Raw genomic sequence first — 13,820 nt, forward strand, 5'->3', positions numbered from 1 at the left:
TAGCAGAATGATACATCGCACAAAGAAATATGTAACATCACAGAATCACAGAGGTGGAACTATTCTTTGAGCTACTGAAGAAGAGTGGTAACCTGTTTTGTTAGATGCTTCTACATGGCATGTACCATGTAGCTGTAAATTAGTGACCTATCTTCTTAACTTTTGCTTGTTATTTCATACTGGTATTTCTGTTATTTTAATCAGATTATGTACAACAGTTTACTCACTCTCGACAATCATACTGGCTGATAACTGTGCTTCACCAAGGGCATTTCTTGCAACCACAGTATAGGTACCAGCATCTTCAGCACGGACACCAAGAATGTCTAATGCCACATAACCAAAATCATGATATGTCTGGATTCTGTTAGCTGTCATAATTACCTTCCCATTGAAGTACCACTCAATCTGAAACAAATGAAACATTTCTGATAGGAGGTAAACAACAGTTGCATCACTAGAATAAGGTAATTTTTGTATACATAATCTGTAAAAATTTCCAGCAGAATTAGAGGCAGAATGAGATAATGAAGCACGACTAAAACTCAATAATCCACTAAAAATTGGAACTAATAGGTTCTTTCCAAACTGTAAATATGCTGATTGTCAGATTACATGACCAATCTCATAAGTGTAGTTCTTTCTAAATTTTCTCTGGACTGTCACCTGCAATGTTGTGTCATGTTGAGGCTCCACTCGGGCTTCAAAGTGGGCCCTCTGACCTTCCACAATTTTGTTGGTACCTTTCAGTGGACCAAGAAACATTGGTTTCTTTGTGACAGTAGTCTCTTCTTGAAGGCTTCGACCATAGCGACTAAAATATTTAAAAGAAATATTATCTGAGACACGAAAAAGACAACACAAGAAGCAGTCAATGACAATATGAAATACAGAAAGTTTAAAAATTAACAGAAGGTAACTAATGCACTTCTACACCAATACTGCACTAAAACAACACAATCAAATTTGTTAATATTACAGAATGTTTACCAACACACATACCTCGTGTCTTCCAGATACTGTATTTTCTCAAGGCCTCCTGGGTGTTGACTGTCCATAATAATGTCTTTCTTACTAACAACCGTTAACTTAGCTGATGTTACAGCCTCTCCCAGAGTATTTATTGCACGACATGAGTAAGTACCAATATCATGAGTTGTGACTGATTTAATTGTTAATGCCACATATCCAAAATTGAAAAAACTTGTGATTCGTGAACCTGAAATTTGGTTATAATGTAATTTTGTACATAAAATACATGTAGTTGACAAAAGAATGGACTATCTATAAATTTGCAAAATAAGTTATGTGAAGTACTCAGAATCACTTAATACACTTACTCTTCCTTTTTTTCAGAAATATAAAGTTTTTGATATCAGAATTTCTGATATTATCTTTTATGAGTTAGATGTGATGTTTCCTATATGATAAATGTGGGACACAAAGGATCAGTTATGGTAGACACAGGCAAGCCAGGCACGACCTTCCATTTTCATCCAAAAATGGGAAGTAATGTTCTGGCATTTATGATTTGTTGACACTCTAGGAGCCAACAGTCATTAAAGACTTTCATAATGGGACATTATTTCACCATAATTAAGAGTACATGAATGAGGAGAGAAGACCAAAAAGAAACATGATGGCATACAGGAAAAGAAAATTGTCATGAATCCCAAGGTGTTTAGCTTTCATGAAGATGCAAAATTTCAGTTAAAAAGCAGCTGACTGAAAGACAAGTGTAATCATTTGATTATGGCACATTGTCTGTTGAATCACTGCTTTAAAAGAAATAATGCTCCAATCAACAAAATAGCCACAGTACATGACATCTAAATTTATTGTTTTATAAAGACAAGCAGGTTCCAGAGTACAATAGTGGCAACAGCTCTAAAAAGCAGTTAAAAACTCTACTCTCCATACAAAAAGTGGATGCCATAGTGTTCTAATGTTCATCATAAGATTTCACAACATACATTCACAGTACAAATAACTGTTACTGTAGTATACTTTAATTACAGTAGTAACAATATTCTACATCTCCATCAAAAGGTGTTTGGTCTATAGTCCAATATAAAGTGGTTGTCACTTGACACCTAGTGGCCTGGACTGACTGCTTGTGCCACCTATACACCAATCAAAGCCTGACATTGTCGGATCCCACAGCGTTACCACTTAGGCTGTGCAAAGCTTTGTGCTTGCCACTCCTCAAGTGGGAAACTTTTCTGGGTGCAGATTTTTAGCTAGAACTCTGTATTTAACTAATATAAAGGACATATTTTTGGCATGTTTAGGGACCATCTAATGGGCTGCACCATATTTGAGCCAGTGATTTTAAACTTCATACTTGTTACAGATTAAATATAGAGAAAATTGCAAAAAATGCCATTTTCTGATGGTTATGCATAGCAAATACAATGCCATACAGAACATTGATACATTTTTGGTAATCATCGGAAAAAAAAGTATTTTAGTGATGTATGTAAATTTCAGATTTTTTGCATGATTTTTGTAGGAAATGGTGACTTTAGAGCAATTTTCTATTGCTGTGGAAAGTGGACTGCTGTGGCAGCTGCCTGGAGACATTATTTGTCACAACAACATTTCAAGTCATTTTAAATCAGACTATAGATCAGCAACGTGTGTACAAGTGCTACCACATACAATGTAATATGATTGCTGAAGGCGACTTTTATCAGTATTAGTGTCCTGTATACATTTATTATCTCTATTCTTTGGGCTGTCATTTGAGGAGTCATCTCAATGTGTTTCAAAAGTTGATAATAAGTCAAATACTAATTTGTGTAACAAAGTGTATAGTTAGGTTCAAATTAATTAGATGAATATAATACAGGGAAAAATTCCACGTGCGAAAAAATTATATAAAAAACAAAGATGCTGTGACTTACCGAACGAGAAAGCGCTGGTAGATAGACACAATAAAAAATACACAAACACACACACAAATTTCAAGCTTTCGCAACCCAAGGTTGCTTCATCAGGAAAGAGGGAAAGAGAGGTAAAGACGAAAAGATGTGGGTTTTAAGGGAGAGAGTAAGGAGTCATTCCAGTCCCGGGAGTGGAAAGACTTACCTTAGGGGTAAGGGATTGGAATGACTCCTTACCCTCTCCCTTAAAACCTACATCTTTTCGTCTTTCCCTCTCCTTCCCTCTTTCCTGATGAAGCAACCTTGGGTTGCGAAAGCTTGAAATTTGTGTATGTGTTTGTGTATTTTTTATTGTGTCTATCTACCAGCGCTTTCCCGTTTAGTAAGTCAGAGCATCTTTGTTTTTTATATAAACTGTGTAGTTACACACTTGAAAAAAGTTGTGGTTGTAAATAAAATGTCTTGTCTACATTTCATTTACTATTTGTGCAAATATGAATATACACAAATTAATTAATTATTCAATTTAGCTTTTATATCCAATTCAGTCATTTAGTATTGTCTCAAATAGGCATGGGCAACCTATGGTGACACACAGGCCTGATTCCCAAACTTCTTAAGTTCACGAACTGCCTCTTCAAGAGACCGACAGCAATGCTCCAAATGTAAAAAGTCGAAACCGTAGCGTCCATGACATTAATGTTTATGGGGTAACACACCAATATGAATGATATCCCTTACCAACATTCCATGCCAGAAATTAGGCTACAAAACATGTGTTTTTGATAGTATTTTCATTTTGTGCTCACCCCACGTCAGACCCGACCCACAGCCCGCCAGTTGCCCACCTGTGATTTAAAAGCTTGTAAAATGTAGATAAAGTGGAAGAACATTACCATTAAGTGTATAGGAATGTAAAATATTATGTGTTCAAATTGTAATTTACCCTCCAGCTGCAACAATACACTGACATATCCAGTATCATTCTAAACAGCAATCAAAGGGTAAATAAACATACAAATAAATAAATATGATCAAAATCAAAATATAAAGCTCTTTTGTGTTAAATGCACAAGCAAATGGAAACAGAAAGATAATGTTTGAAAATGACATGAAAAATATCTTTTGCCATGTCACAGGAAACAACTGTTGATAGTCAGTCCACTTCCATGTTACAGTGTAGAGAAAAATAAAACATGCTTCTACTCACTGGCTTCAACTGGTTTTCCATCTTTTAGCCATTCCACTCGTAGAGTAGAGTCACCAATAGGCTCAAGACGAGCTTCAAAATGAGCAAATCCACCCTCCCTGATATTCAGCTGGTCTTTAATCGGTGACTTAAATTCAGGGGGTGCTGTGCTCTCTGGAGGTTCCTGCACATATCGTTGTGATTGCAGATACTGCTGATAAGCTTCCAGTTCTTCAACTTTCTCGATATATCTCTGCTGCTCTGGTATACCAAGATCTGCTGTCACGCTAGTTCGTGCTATAAATGAGTGAAAATATTTAATTTAATAAAGAAACACAATTTTGTTAGTTTCATGAGACAAAAAAATAGTCTAATTTATACAACATAAAAAAACATCTTAAAACACTTGTATGAAAATAGAACGTCCCCGGTATGTGAAACACTTTAATGTTTTATAGTACCAGAAACAAAATTAGCATTAGATGAAACCTAGAATAAAAAATAAATAAAAATAAAAATAAATTTGAGAAGTGAAATGAGTGCTATTATACCTCCTGCATCTTAGAAAAGAGCTTTTACAGCTTCATACCATAGATATTGCAATATCTTGACAGATAAAGTATAATTATATCTAACCTCAGCCATACTCACAGATGCTTTCAAAGAAACTCTGTTTTCATAAAATGAACTGCCCTCTCTCTCTACCTATCCCTCTCTTGTGTCACCTGCTATGTTATCCTGCCATCTCTCTCTCTCTCTCTCTCTCTCTCTCTCTCTCTCTCTCTCTCTCTCTCTCACACACACACACACACACACACACACACACACACACACACCCATGCACGCAAAAGTCATCAGGTCTCATTTCTCTGACAATTTTTTAAGGTGTACCCAGTACAAAGAAAACTGCTTTCAAGGTATTTTGTACAATGCCCCTCCTAATGTCAACAGATAAAATCATGTTTTTGTTGACATTAAAAATAAAAACTTGCCAGAATTGTTATTTTATATATCTAATTGACTAAGCTACCTCAAATTAATATAGTGTGGTTTTCAATTCACATTTGTGGAAGGAAAACATGAATAATAATCAGCATTTTCAATAATGACTGAGTACAGCTCTTTGATTTAGCATTACTAATACAAGTCCATTGACAAACTGAAATGTGCTGAGAGTATGAAGAGACAACAGAATGGAATACCAACACTACTCTTTCCCTGCTAAAAATGCTGATTATTAATTGCGTCTGTCAGCAGTAGCTAATCCAGATACATCTTCAGCCACCTTACAGTCAGATCCAGCCCAATGTGACTTCATTTTCTTCCTAAAAGTTAAATAAAGCATTTATAGGTATGCTTTTGAGTACCTAGAAGGAAATGTGTACGGTGGGCAATATGTACAAGGATGCATGTTCTGGAAACTTTCCTTTGTGGTTTTGCAGGACACACTGAGGAATGTAACTGAGAGGAGAGCAAATTGAGATGATAAGATTTTGGGAAAGCAAGAATCTGCAATACTTTCTCAACACTTTCAGACATCCAGTTTTTCTCTGAGGTTTAAAATAACGTAAGATAATTAACGACAAGAGAATTTCATTGTTCAGATGTAGCTGCTGTGCAGTTTTCACTACTTTTTCTTCCAATAATTCAGTCTTGGTGATTTATTGTTTGATTAACAAAGAATTACCATCCACATGATAAACCAGACCCAAACAAACAGACTTCTCTGTCCATTGTTCCCAGCCCAAATACAGTCAAATGTTTTGGATTTCAAAGCAAGCCACACTTCCATTTCAGATGCTCCTCTACCCGCAATTTCCTCCATAATCATTTACCAAACCTTGTTTTCTATGCTATCTCAACTACACATCTCTCTGTTGTATAACCTCTTTAGACTTACTCACCTTGAACTTTGAGTGTAGAAGAACTAATAGCCTCGCCTGTTCTGTTCACAGCTCGCACGGTGTATGTACCAGCATCTTCAGCCCGTAGGTGCAATATATTTAAGGAGACATAACCGAAGTTGAAGATGGTGGTAATGCGAGAACCTGTTAGGTACAAGAAATCAGAACCATATAACAAGCACCTTTTGAGAAAATACAACAAACATTTTTTCATGAAAATATATGTATATAGTACCTATCTCAACAAATATCTATCACTGAAAATATGTGTCCTAACACACTGCTGTATGTATCTTCATTAACAATAATGATTACTTAGAGATAAAAATATATCTGGACCAAATTTATAAATCTGTTCATTTGTTTCTTCTGCTTTACCCTTGTTATTTAAATTTCAGTCCCGTGCTGTGCATTATTATTAGCCTCTGAACTCTCTCTGATGCATTCACCTTCACTTTGTCTCTCTCACCCTCACAACACGTGAATCTTCACCATCCTGGGATTTGAGTGACCCACACCTCCTTCTAATATTCCCCAAACTATCTCTTTCCTCCCTGATAGAGGAACCAATAGTTCCAAAAGTTAGGACACATTCTGCCCTCTTATGTTTGTCACTTTGCAGTGCTGGAATTTTGCCTCATGAAGGTTAATGGTCTGTCATTCTGTCTGCTTGTAATTTTATAAGTTTTCATAATTTCATATATGAGGTAGAAGGCTATATCAAGTGGCAAAATATGATCTCAAAACAGAAAGACTCCTATATTTCCAACATGTAATGGAGTTAAAAGAATGACGCACTTGCTGTGATCGGTTTCCCGTCCTTGAACCACTCCACCCTCATAGTGGGGTCGCTGACGGGAGTGAGCTGTCCTTCAAAGTGGGCATTTCGGCCCTCTTGCAGCTCTCCTAATTCCTGAAGTGGTCGAATGAAGTTAGGCCGTTGAGACGAGACTTCTTCTATACTCTCTGTACGCTGATAGCGTGAGTAGTCTTCCAAATGTTGGATGTATTGCAGGCTGTCGGGGTGCTGACTAGATTGTTCGATGCCAACTCGGCCTGAAAAAAATTAAGCTCTCTTACTAAACAAACTTTTTAAAAAAACTAAGAAAAATATATAACATCCAATGAAGTCTAAATATTGTGAATTATTTCAACCACACTAATGAGATACAGTGTAGAATCTTTGGAATACCAATTGGATTAGATACTTATGGAATACTGACTCTCTCAGAATGTCACACAAGTATGAAAAATATATTACTAAGCTAAAATTATGATTCCTTGTCCAACTTTATTTACGATTTCACATTAACAGCATTTTTAATGTAATGGTTCCTGAAAACTGGTGTATTGTGGTGCCTGTGGACCGAATTACTTGAAGAGCTACAGCAGCCAGTCAGCTTTGACTGGTTGCTGTATTTCTTCAAGTGCTTTTGAATGGGTTATCTTTTTGCAATAAGCATTCAGGAACCTTTTCATTCCTGTGAAGTTCACAAGCAGTACCTGGAACTGTTGCTCTAGATTTCATATGATTTGTTGTTACTGACTAGCACACAGCTTTTCATAATCCACTAATAAGTGACTAAATGCACAGGGGCCAGCCATCAATTACCTGCATTAAATATTTGTTTATTAGATCAACACCAGAAAATCTGTAATGCCATTATTTCAGGACACAGTCATCCTGGTGTCCAGTGCATCTGGTAGATTATTCACAAGTTTTCCATTATCCTGAGATAAAAAGGTTTTCAGGTGAGCACCAAGCTATGTATGTAACTTGATGCGGTGTGGTCAGAACTGAATGCAGGATGTTCACACACCCTGAAATGGGGGTTCCAAAGTTTGAACAGAGAGGGGGATCGATATTTGGATCACAGTGACATGCAACTACAGAAAAATTCCAACACCGGACCTTGCCATTTAACTTGAATTTTAGACTACATCTTCTTTTGTTTACAATAGCTTCTGATGACCTCTATTCTAGGAAATGTTCTGGAACTAACCCCCTGAGTTCCAAAATGTTTTTCCTGTAGAGGGTTGATTCTTGCATATTTCCCTGGCTGAACATTCCGGAAGTTTATATTCCACACTCTGTCATTTGCTATTTGGTTCAAAGTGATTAATCCAAATTTCATCTCCAGTTATGATTGATTTCAGTAAAGTTTTTCCTACATTAGCATGATGGTCTTGTAGGTCCTGACAGATTCTCAAATGATTGCTCTGGTGTTCTTCATTGATTTAATTTGGCATTCATCTTATGTACACTTCACAAAAAGTGAGCCCGTTATGCACAATTACATATGCAGAACCATGACTAACACACACATAGTTTTCCATTTCATCAATGGTTACTTACAGGTTATTCAGAAACAGAGCACAAACTGCTTGAAGTTGGCATCAGTACTGGATGTAGTTAGGCAGTTTTCTCTTTCGTTATCTTTCATGCTCGGTCAGTCAGTTTTAAGGAATTACAGATAATTAGGGTCTTATGTTCATATTACAATAAATGCAGTAATTCAGATGAGATATTGTGAAAAAAGTTTCACTTATTTATCAAAACCTGCTAAGTATTTTGTCCCAGACCCACCTGTTACACTCAGCAGACCATGAGATTCAACTGATCCCGAATTGCTTGACACACGGCACACATATTCTCCACTGTCCTCCAGCTGAATGCTTATCAGGTCAAGTGCGATGAAACCAAACTGAAATGTAGCTGTAGCACGAGAACCTAAAATCAAACATAACACATATGGTTATCTATATGTGAGAATTGTTTTCAATCATTCCAAATACATAATTCTTTGATATAATAATAAATAATGAATGATGTAATAGTTATGCAGGCATAATGGTCATACTTCGAGAAATTGTTCATCACAATGCGGAGGAACTCCACAGAAAAATTACGATGTAGTTAGGCTTTTGAAACCAAACATTCCTTTTATAAAAGACTGGAGAAAATGACTCTAAGAAAAATGCAGAAAAAAAATGGGAAAGATTGTAAAGAGAAAAGTCAATGAAGTATCAAAATAAATATGCTGAAATAAGGGGAGAACCAAGAGCAATAAGTCACACTAGAAGATTCATAGGGCCTAGACTGAGCAAGGTCAAGAATATCATAAGAATGAATATAAATAAATATAAAAATTATCCTTGCCACAAACTGCATTTGTGGGTTTCACATATTCTATCATTCCACCAGTGTCATTTTCACACATCGAAAAACGTTTTGCATCACCCTGGTTCCCCGAACTCCTAAAGACAGACGTTGACTGGATATTGTATCACAGACATAGTCCCTTTGATTGTTCAGAGATGTCACTAAATCCCCCCCCCCCCCCCAAAGATGTAAACAACCATGCACGAGCAGCACCTATTAGATGGAGGATGTCCAACAGCCGATCACTTCCAGTCATTCCACCAGGAAGGAGGCACACGGCTCGTTTTGTCTATAGTTCAACCATGCTTAGATGGTCAATACCGCGGTTCTATCACATCTGCACTGTTACTTTGTGCCAAGGAGGGTTCTCAACAAAGGAAGTGTCTAGTTGTCTCGGAGTGAACCAAAGCGATGTTGTTCAGGCATGGAGGAGATACAGAGAGACAGAAACTGTCGATGACATGCCTCGCTCAGGCTGCCCAAGGGCTACTACTGCAGAGGATGACTGCTACCAACAGATTATGGCTCAGAGGAACCCTGACAGCAATGCCACCATCATGAATAATGGTATTCGTGCAGCCACAAGATGTCATGTTACGACTAAAACTGTGTGCAATAGGCAGCATGATGCGCGCTTCACTCCCGATGTCCATGGAGAGATCCATTTTTGCAACCACAACACCATGTAGTGCAGTACAGATGGGTCCAACAACGTGCTGAATGGACCATTCACAATTGGCATCTCATTATCTTCACCAATGAGTGTTGCATATGCTTTCAACCAGAGACATGTTTGGGGGCAACCCATTCAGGCTGAACCCCTTAGACACACTGTCCAGTGAATGCAGCAGGGTGGAGGTTGGCTGCTGTTTTCGGGTGGCATTATGTGGAGCCGACGTAAGCTGCTGGTAGTCATGGAAGGCACCGTAATGGCTGTACAATATGTGAACTCCATCCTCTGGCCAATAGTGCAACCTTATCGGTGAGGCATTCATCTTCATGGATGATAATTTGCACCCCCATCGTGCACATCTTGTGAATGACTTCCTTCAGGGTAATGACATCACTTGACTAGAGTGGCCAGCATGTTGTCCAGACACGAATCATATCCAACATGCCTGGAACAACTTGTTAAGGGCTGTTTATGGACGACGTGACCCACCAACAACTCTGAGGGGTCTTCATCAAATCGTCGGTGAGGAGAGGGCCAATCTGGACCAACAGTGCCTTGATGAACTTGTGGATAGTATGCCACGATGAATACAGGCAAGCATCATTGCAAGAGGACACGCTATTGGGTATTAGAGGTACCGGTGTGTATAGCAATCTGGACCACCACCTATGAAGGTGCAATGTGTGGCTTTCATGAGCAATAAAAAGGGCGGCAATGATGTTTATGTTGATCTCTATTCCAATTTTCTGTACAGGTTCCGAAACTCTCGGAACAGAGGTGAAGCAAAACTTTTTTTGATGTGTGTATTTCCACTGGATTACTAGTCTTTCTGTCTATTTGTTGCAGGAAATATCACAATTCCTGCATCATAAATTCATTGTATATTTACCTCCTTCAGATCCATAAATCCAGTTTTTTCACATTTTTGTTCACATATATCCTATATCTTCCTCCATCTCCTTATTCCAAGAGAAAAATATCCTTGGCTTTAAAAATTCTTGTATAAGTACAACTGACTATAATAATTGCTGAACTCCATTTATAGTGTCATTAACCTATTTTTAAAATAATTTTATTCTGGTTCCAAGTTCTACAAAGAAAGTCATAAGATTAAGTAAAAGTCAACATGAAGCTGGTATACTCACTTGCAGCCAGAGGTCTGCCATTCACAAACCACTCAACTTTCATGCTTGGGTCACCAACAGGCTCAATGCGAGCCTCAAAATGTACACGTCCTCCCTCAACCTGATGAGCATTGTTCAGTGGAATAATGAATTGTGGTGGTGGGTAGATACGCTCTTCTTCTGGCAAAGGCATGTGAGGCTTCGCACGCTCCACATGGCGTAAATAGATTACCTCAGGCCCTGGCTCTGGTCTGCAACCACAAAGATTTTTCTTATGAAATCCAACATATATATATATATATATATATATATATATATATATATATATATATATATATATATATATATATATAACAGAAAGAAACTTCCACATGGGAAAAATATATTAAAAACAAAGATTCCAAGACTTACCAAGCGGAAAAGCGCCGGCAGACAGGCACATGAACAAAACACACAAACACACACACAGAATTACGAGCTTTCGCAACTGGCAGTTGCTTCGTCAGGAAAGAGGGAAGGAGAGGGAAAAATGAAAGGATGTGGGTTTTAAGGGAGAGGGTAAGGAGTCATTCCAATCCCGGGAGCGGAAAGACTTCCCTTAGGGGAAAAAAAGGACAGGTGTACACTCGCACACACAGACACATATCCATCCGCACATACACAGATGGATATGTGTGTGTGTGTGCGAGTGTACACCTGTCCTTTTTTTCCCCTAAGGGAAGTCTTTCCGCTCCCGGGATTGGAATGACTCCTTACCCTCTCCCTTAAAACCCACATCCTTTCATTTTTCCCTCTCCTTCCCTCTTTCCTGACGAAGCAACTGCCAGTTGCGAAAGCTCGTAATTCTGTGTGTGTGTTTGTGTGTTTTGTTCATGTGCCTGTCTGCCGGCGCTTTCCCGCTTGGTAAGTCTTGGAATCTTTGTTTATATATATGATTCCAAGACTTACCAAGCGGGAAAGCGCCGGCAGACAGGCACATGAACAAAACACACAAACACACACACAGAATTACTAGCTTTCGCAACCGGCGGCTGGTTCGTCAGGAAAGAGGGAAGGAAAAGGGAAAGATGAAAGGATGTGGGTTTTAAGGGAGAGGGTAAGGAGTCAATCCAATCCCGGGAGCGGAAAGACTTACCTTGGGGGAAAAAAGGATAGGTATATACTCGCGCGCGCGCGCGCGCGCACACACACACACACACACACACACACACACATATCCATTCATACATACACAGACACAAGCAGACATATTTAAAGGCAAAGAGTATGGGCAGAGATGTAAGTCGAAGCGGAAGTGTGGAGGCAAAGATGATGTTGAATGACAGGTGAGGTATGAGTGGCGGCAACTTGAAATTAGTGGAGATTGAGGCCTGGTGGATAACGAGAAGAGAGGATATATTGAAGGGCAAGTTCCCATCTCCGGAGTTCGGATAGGTTGGTGTTGGTGGGAAGTATCCAGATAACTCGGACGGTGTAACACTGTGCCAAGATGTGCTGGCCGTGCACCAAGGCATGTTTAGCCACAGGGTGATCCTCATTACCAACAAACACTGTCTGCCTGTGTCCATTCATGCGAATGGACAGTATGTTGCTGGTCATTCCCACATAGAAAGCATCACAGTGTAGGCAGGTCAGTTGGTAAATCACGTGGGTGCTTTCACACGTGGTTCTGCCTTTGATCGTGTACACCTTCCGGGTTACAGGACTGGAGTAGGTGGTGGTGGGAGGGTGCATAGGACAGGTTTTACAGGTTTTACACCGGTGCTTTCCTGCTTGGTAAGTCTTGGAATCTTTGTTTTAATATATTTTTCCCATGTGGAATTACCAAGCGGGAAAGCGCCGGCAGACAGGCACAATGATGTGCGGATGGATATGTGTGTGTGTGCAAGTGTACACCTGTCCTTTTTTCCCCCTAAGGGAAGTTTCCGCTCCCGGGATTGGAATGACTCCTTACCCTCTCCCTTAAAACCCACATCCTTTCGTCTTTCCCTCTCCTTCCCTCTTTCCTGAAGAAGCAACCGTCAGTTACGAAAGCTCGAAATTCTGTGTGTGTGTTTGTGTTTTATTTATTGTGCCTATCTACCAGCACTTTCCCGCTTGGTAATATATATATATATATATACACATTAAAAACAAAGATTCCAAGACTTACAAAGCGGGAAAGCGCCGGTAGATAGGCACAATGAATAAAACACACAAACACACACACAGAATTTCGAGCTTTCGCAACCGGCGGTTGCTTCGTCAGGAAAGAGAGAAGGAAAAGGAAAGATGAGAGGATGTGGATTTTAAGGGAGAGGCTAAGGAGTCATTCCAATCCTGGGAGCGGAAAGACTTCCTTTAGGGGGAAAAAAGGACAGGTGTACACTCGCACACACACACATATCCATCCGCACATACACAGACACAAGCAGACATTTCACAAGTAGACAGCTTGTGTCTGTGTATGTATGAATGAATATATATGTGTGTGTGTGTGTGTGTGTGTGTGTGTGTGTGTGTGTGTGTGTGTGTGTGTGTGTGTGCAAGTATATACCTATCCTTTTTTCCCCCTAAGGTAAGTCTTTCCACTCCCGGGATTGGAATGACTCCTTACCCTCTCCCTTAAAACCCACATCCTTTCTTTCTATTAGAAACTTCCACATGGGAAAAATATATTAAAAACAAAGATTCCAAGACTTACCAGGCGGGAAAGGGCCGGTAGACAGGCACAATAAAATAACACACAAACACACACAGAGAATTTCTAGCTTTCACAACCGGCGGTTGCTTTGTCAGGAAAGAGAAAGTGGGAAGGAGAAGGAAAGATGAAAGGATGTGGGTTCCTTCCCTCTTTCCTGACGAAGCAACCGTTGGTTGCGAAAGCTCGAAATTTTGTGTGT

At 39.1% G+C, this 13,820-nt stretch overlaps 1 protein-coding gene across 11 annotated transcripts in view; it reads right to left on the reverse strand.

Annotated features, from left to right (window-relative positions):
• The window catches only part of LOC126365782 (titin), a 523,502-nt gene that overhangs the window by 429,534 nt on the left and 80,148 nt on the right, over window positions 1–13,820 (reverse strand). For all 11 annotated transcript variants that reach the window (XM_050008347.1, XM_050008355.1, XM_050008352.1 and 8 more), the window contains exons 12-19: window positions 10,960–11,189; window positions 8,566–8,709; window positions 6,777–7,034; window positions 5,979–6,122; window positions 4,096–4,371; window positions 1,003–1,219; window positions 667–814; window positions 228–408 (exon numbers count right to left, since the gene is read on the reverse strand). In XM_050008347.1, coding sequence (XP_049864304.1) covers window positions 228–408; window positions 667–814; window positions 1,003–1,219; window positions 4,096–4,371; window positions 5,979–6,122; window positions 6,777–7,034; window positions 8,566–8,709; window positions 10,960–11,189 — 1,598 coding nt within the window. The remainder of the gene's footprint in view (window positions 1–227; window positions 409–666; window positions 815–1,002; window positions 1,220–4,095; window positions 4,372–5,978; window positions 6,123–6,776; window positions 7,035–8,565; window positions 8,710–10,959; window positions 11,190–13,820) is intronic.

The sequence above is a fragment of the Schistocerca gregaria genome, chromosome 4, assembly GCF_023897955.1.
Source record: "Schistocerca gregaria isolate iqSchGreg1 chromosome 4, iqSchGreg1.2, whole genome shotgun sequence".
Classification (NCBI taxonomy): domain Eukaryota; kingdom Metazoa; phylum Arthropoda; class Insecta; order Orthoptera; family Acrididae; genus Schistocerca; species Schistocerca gregaria.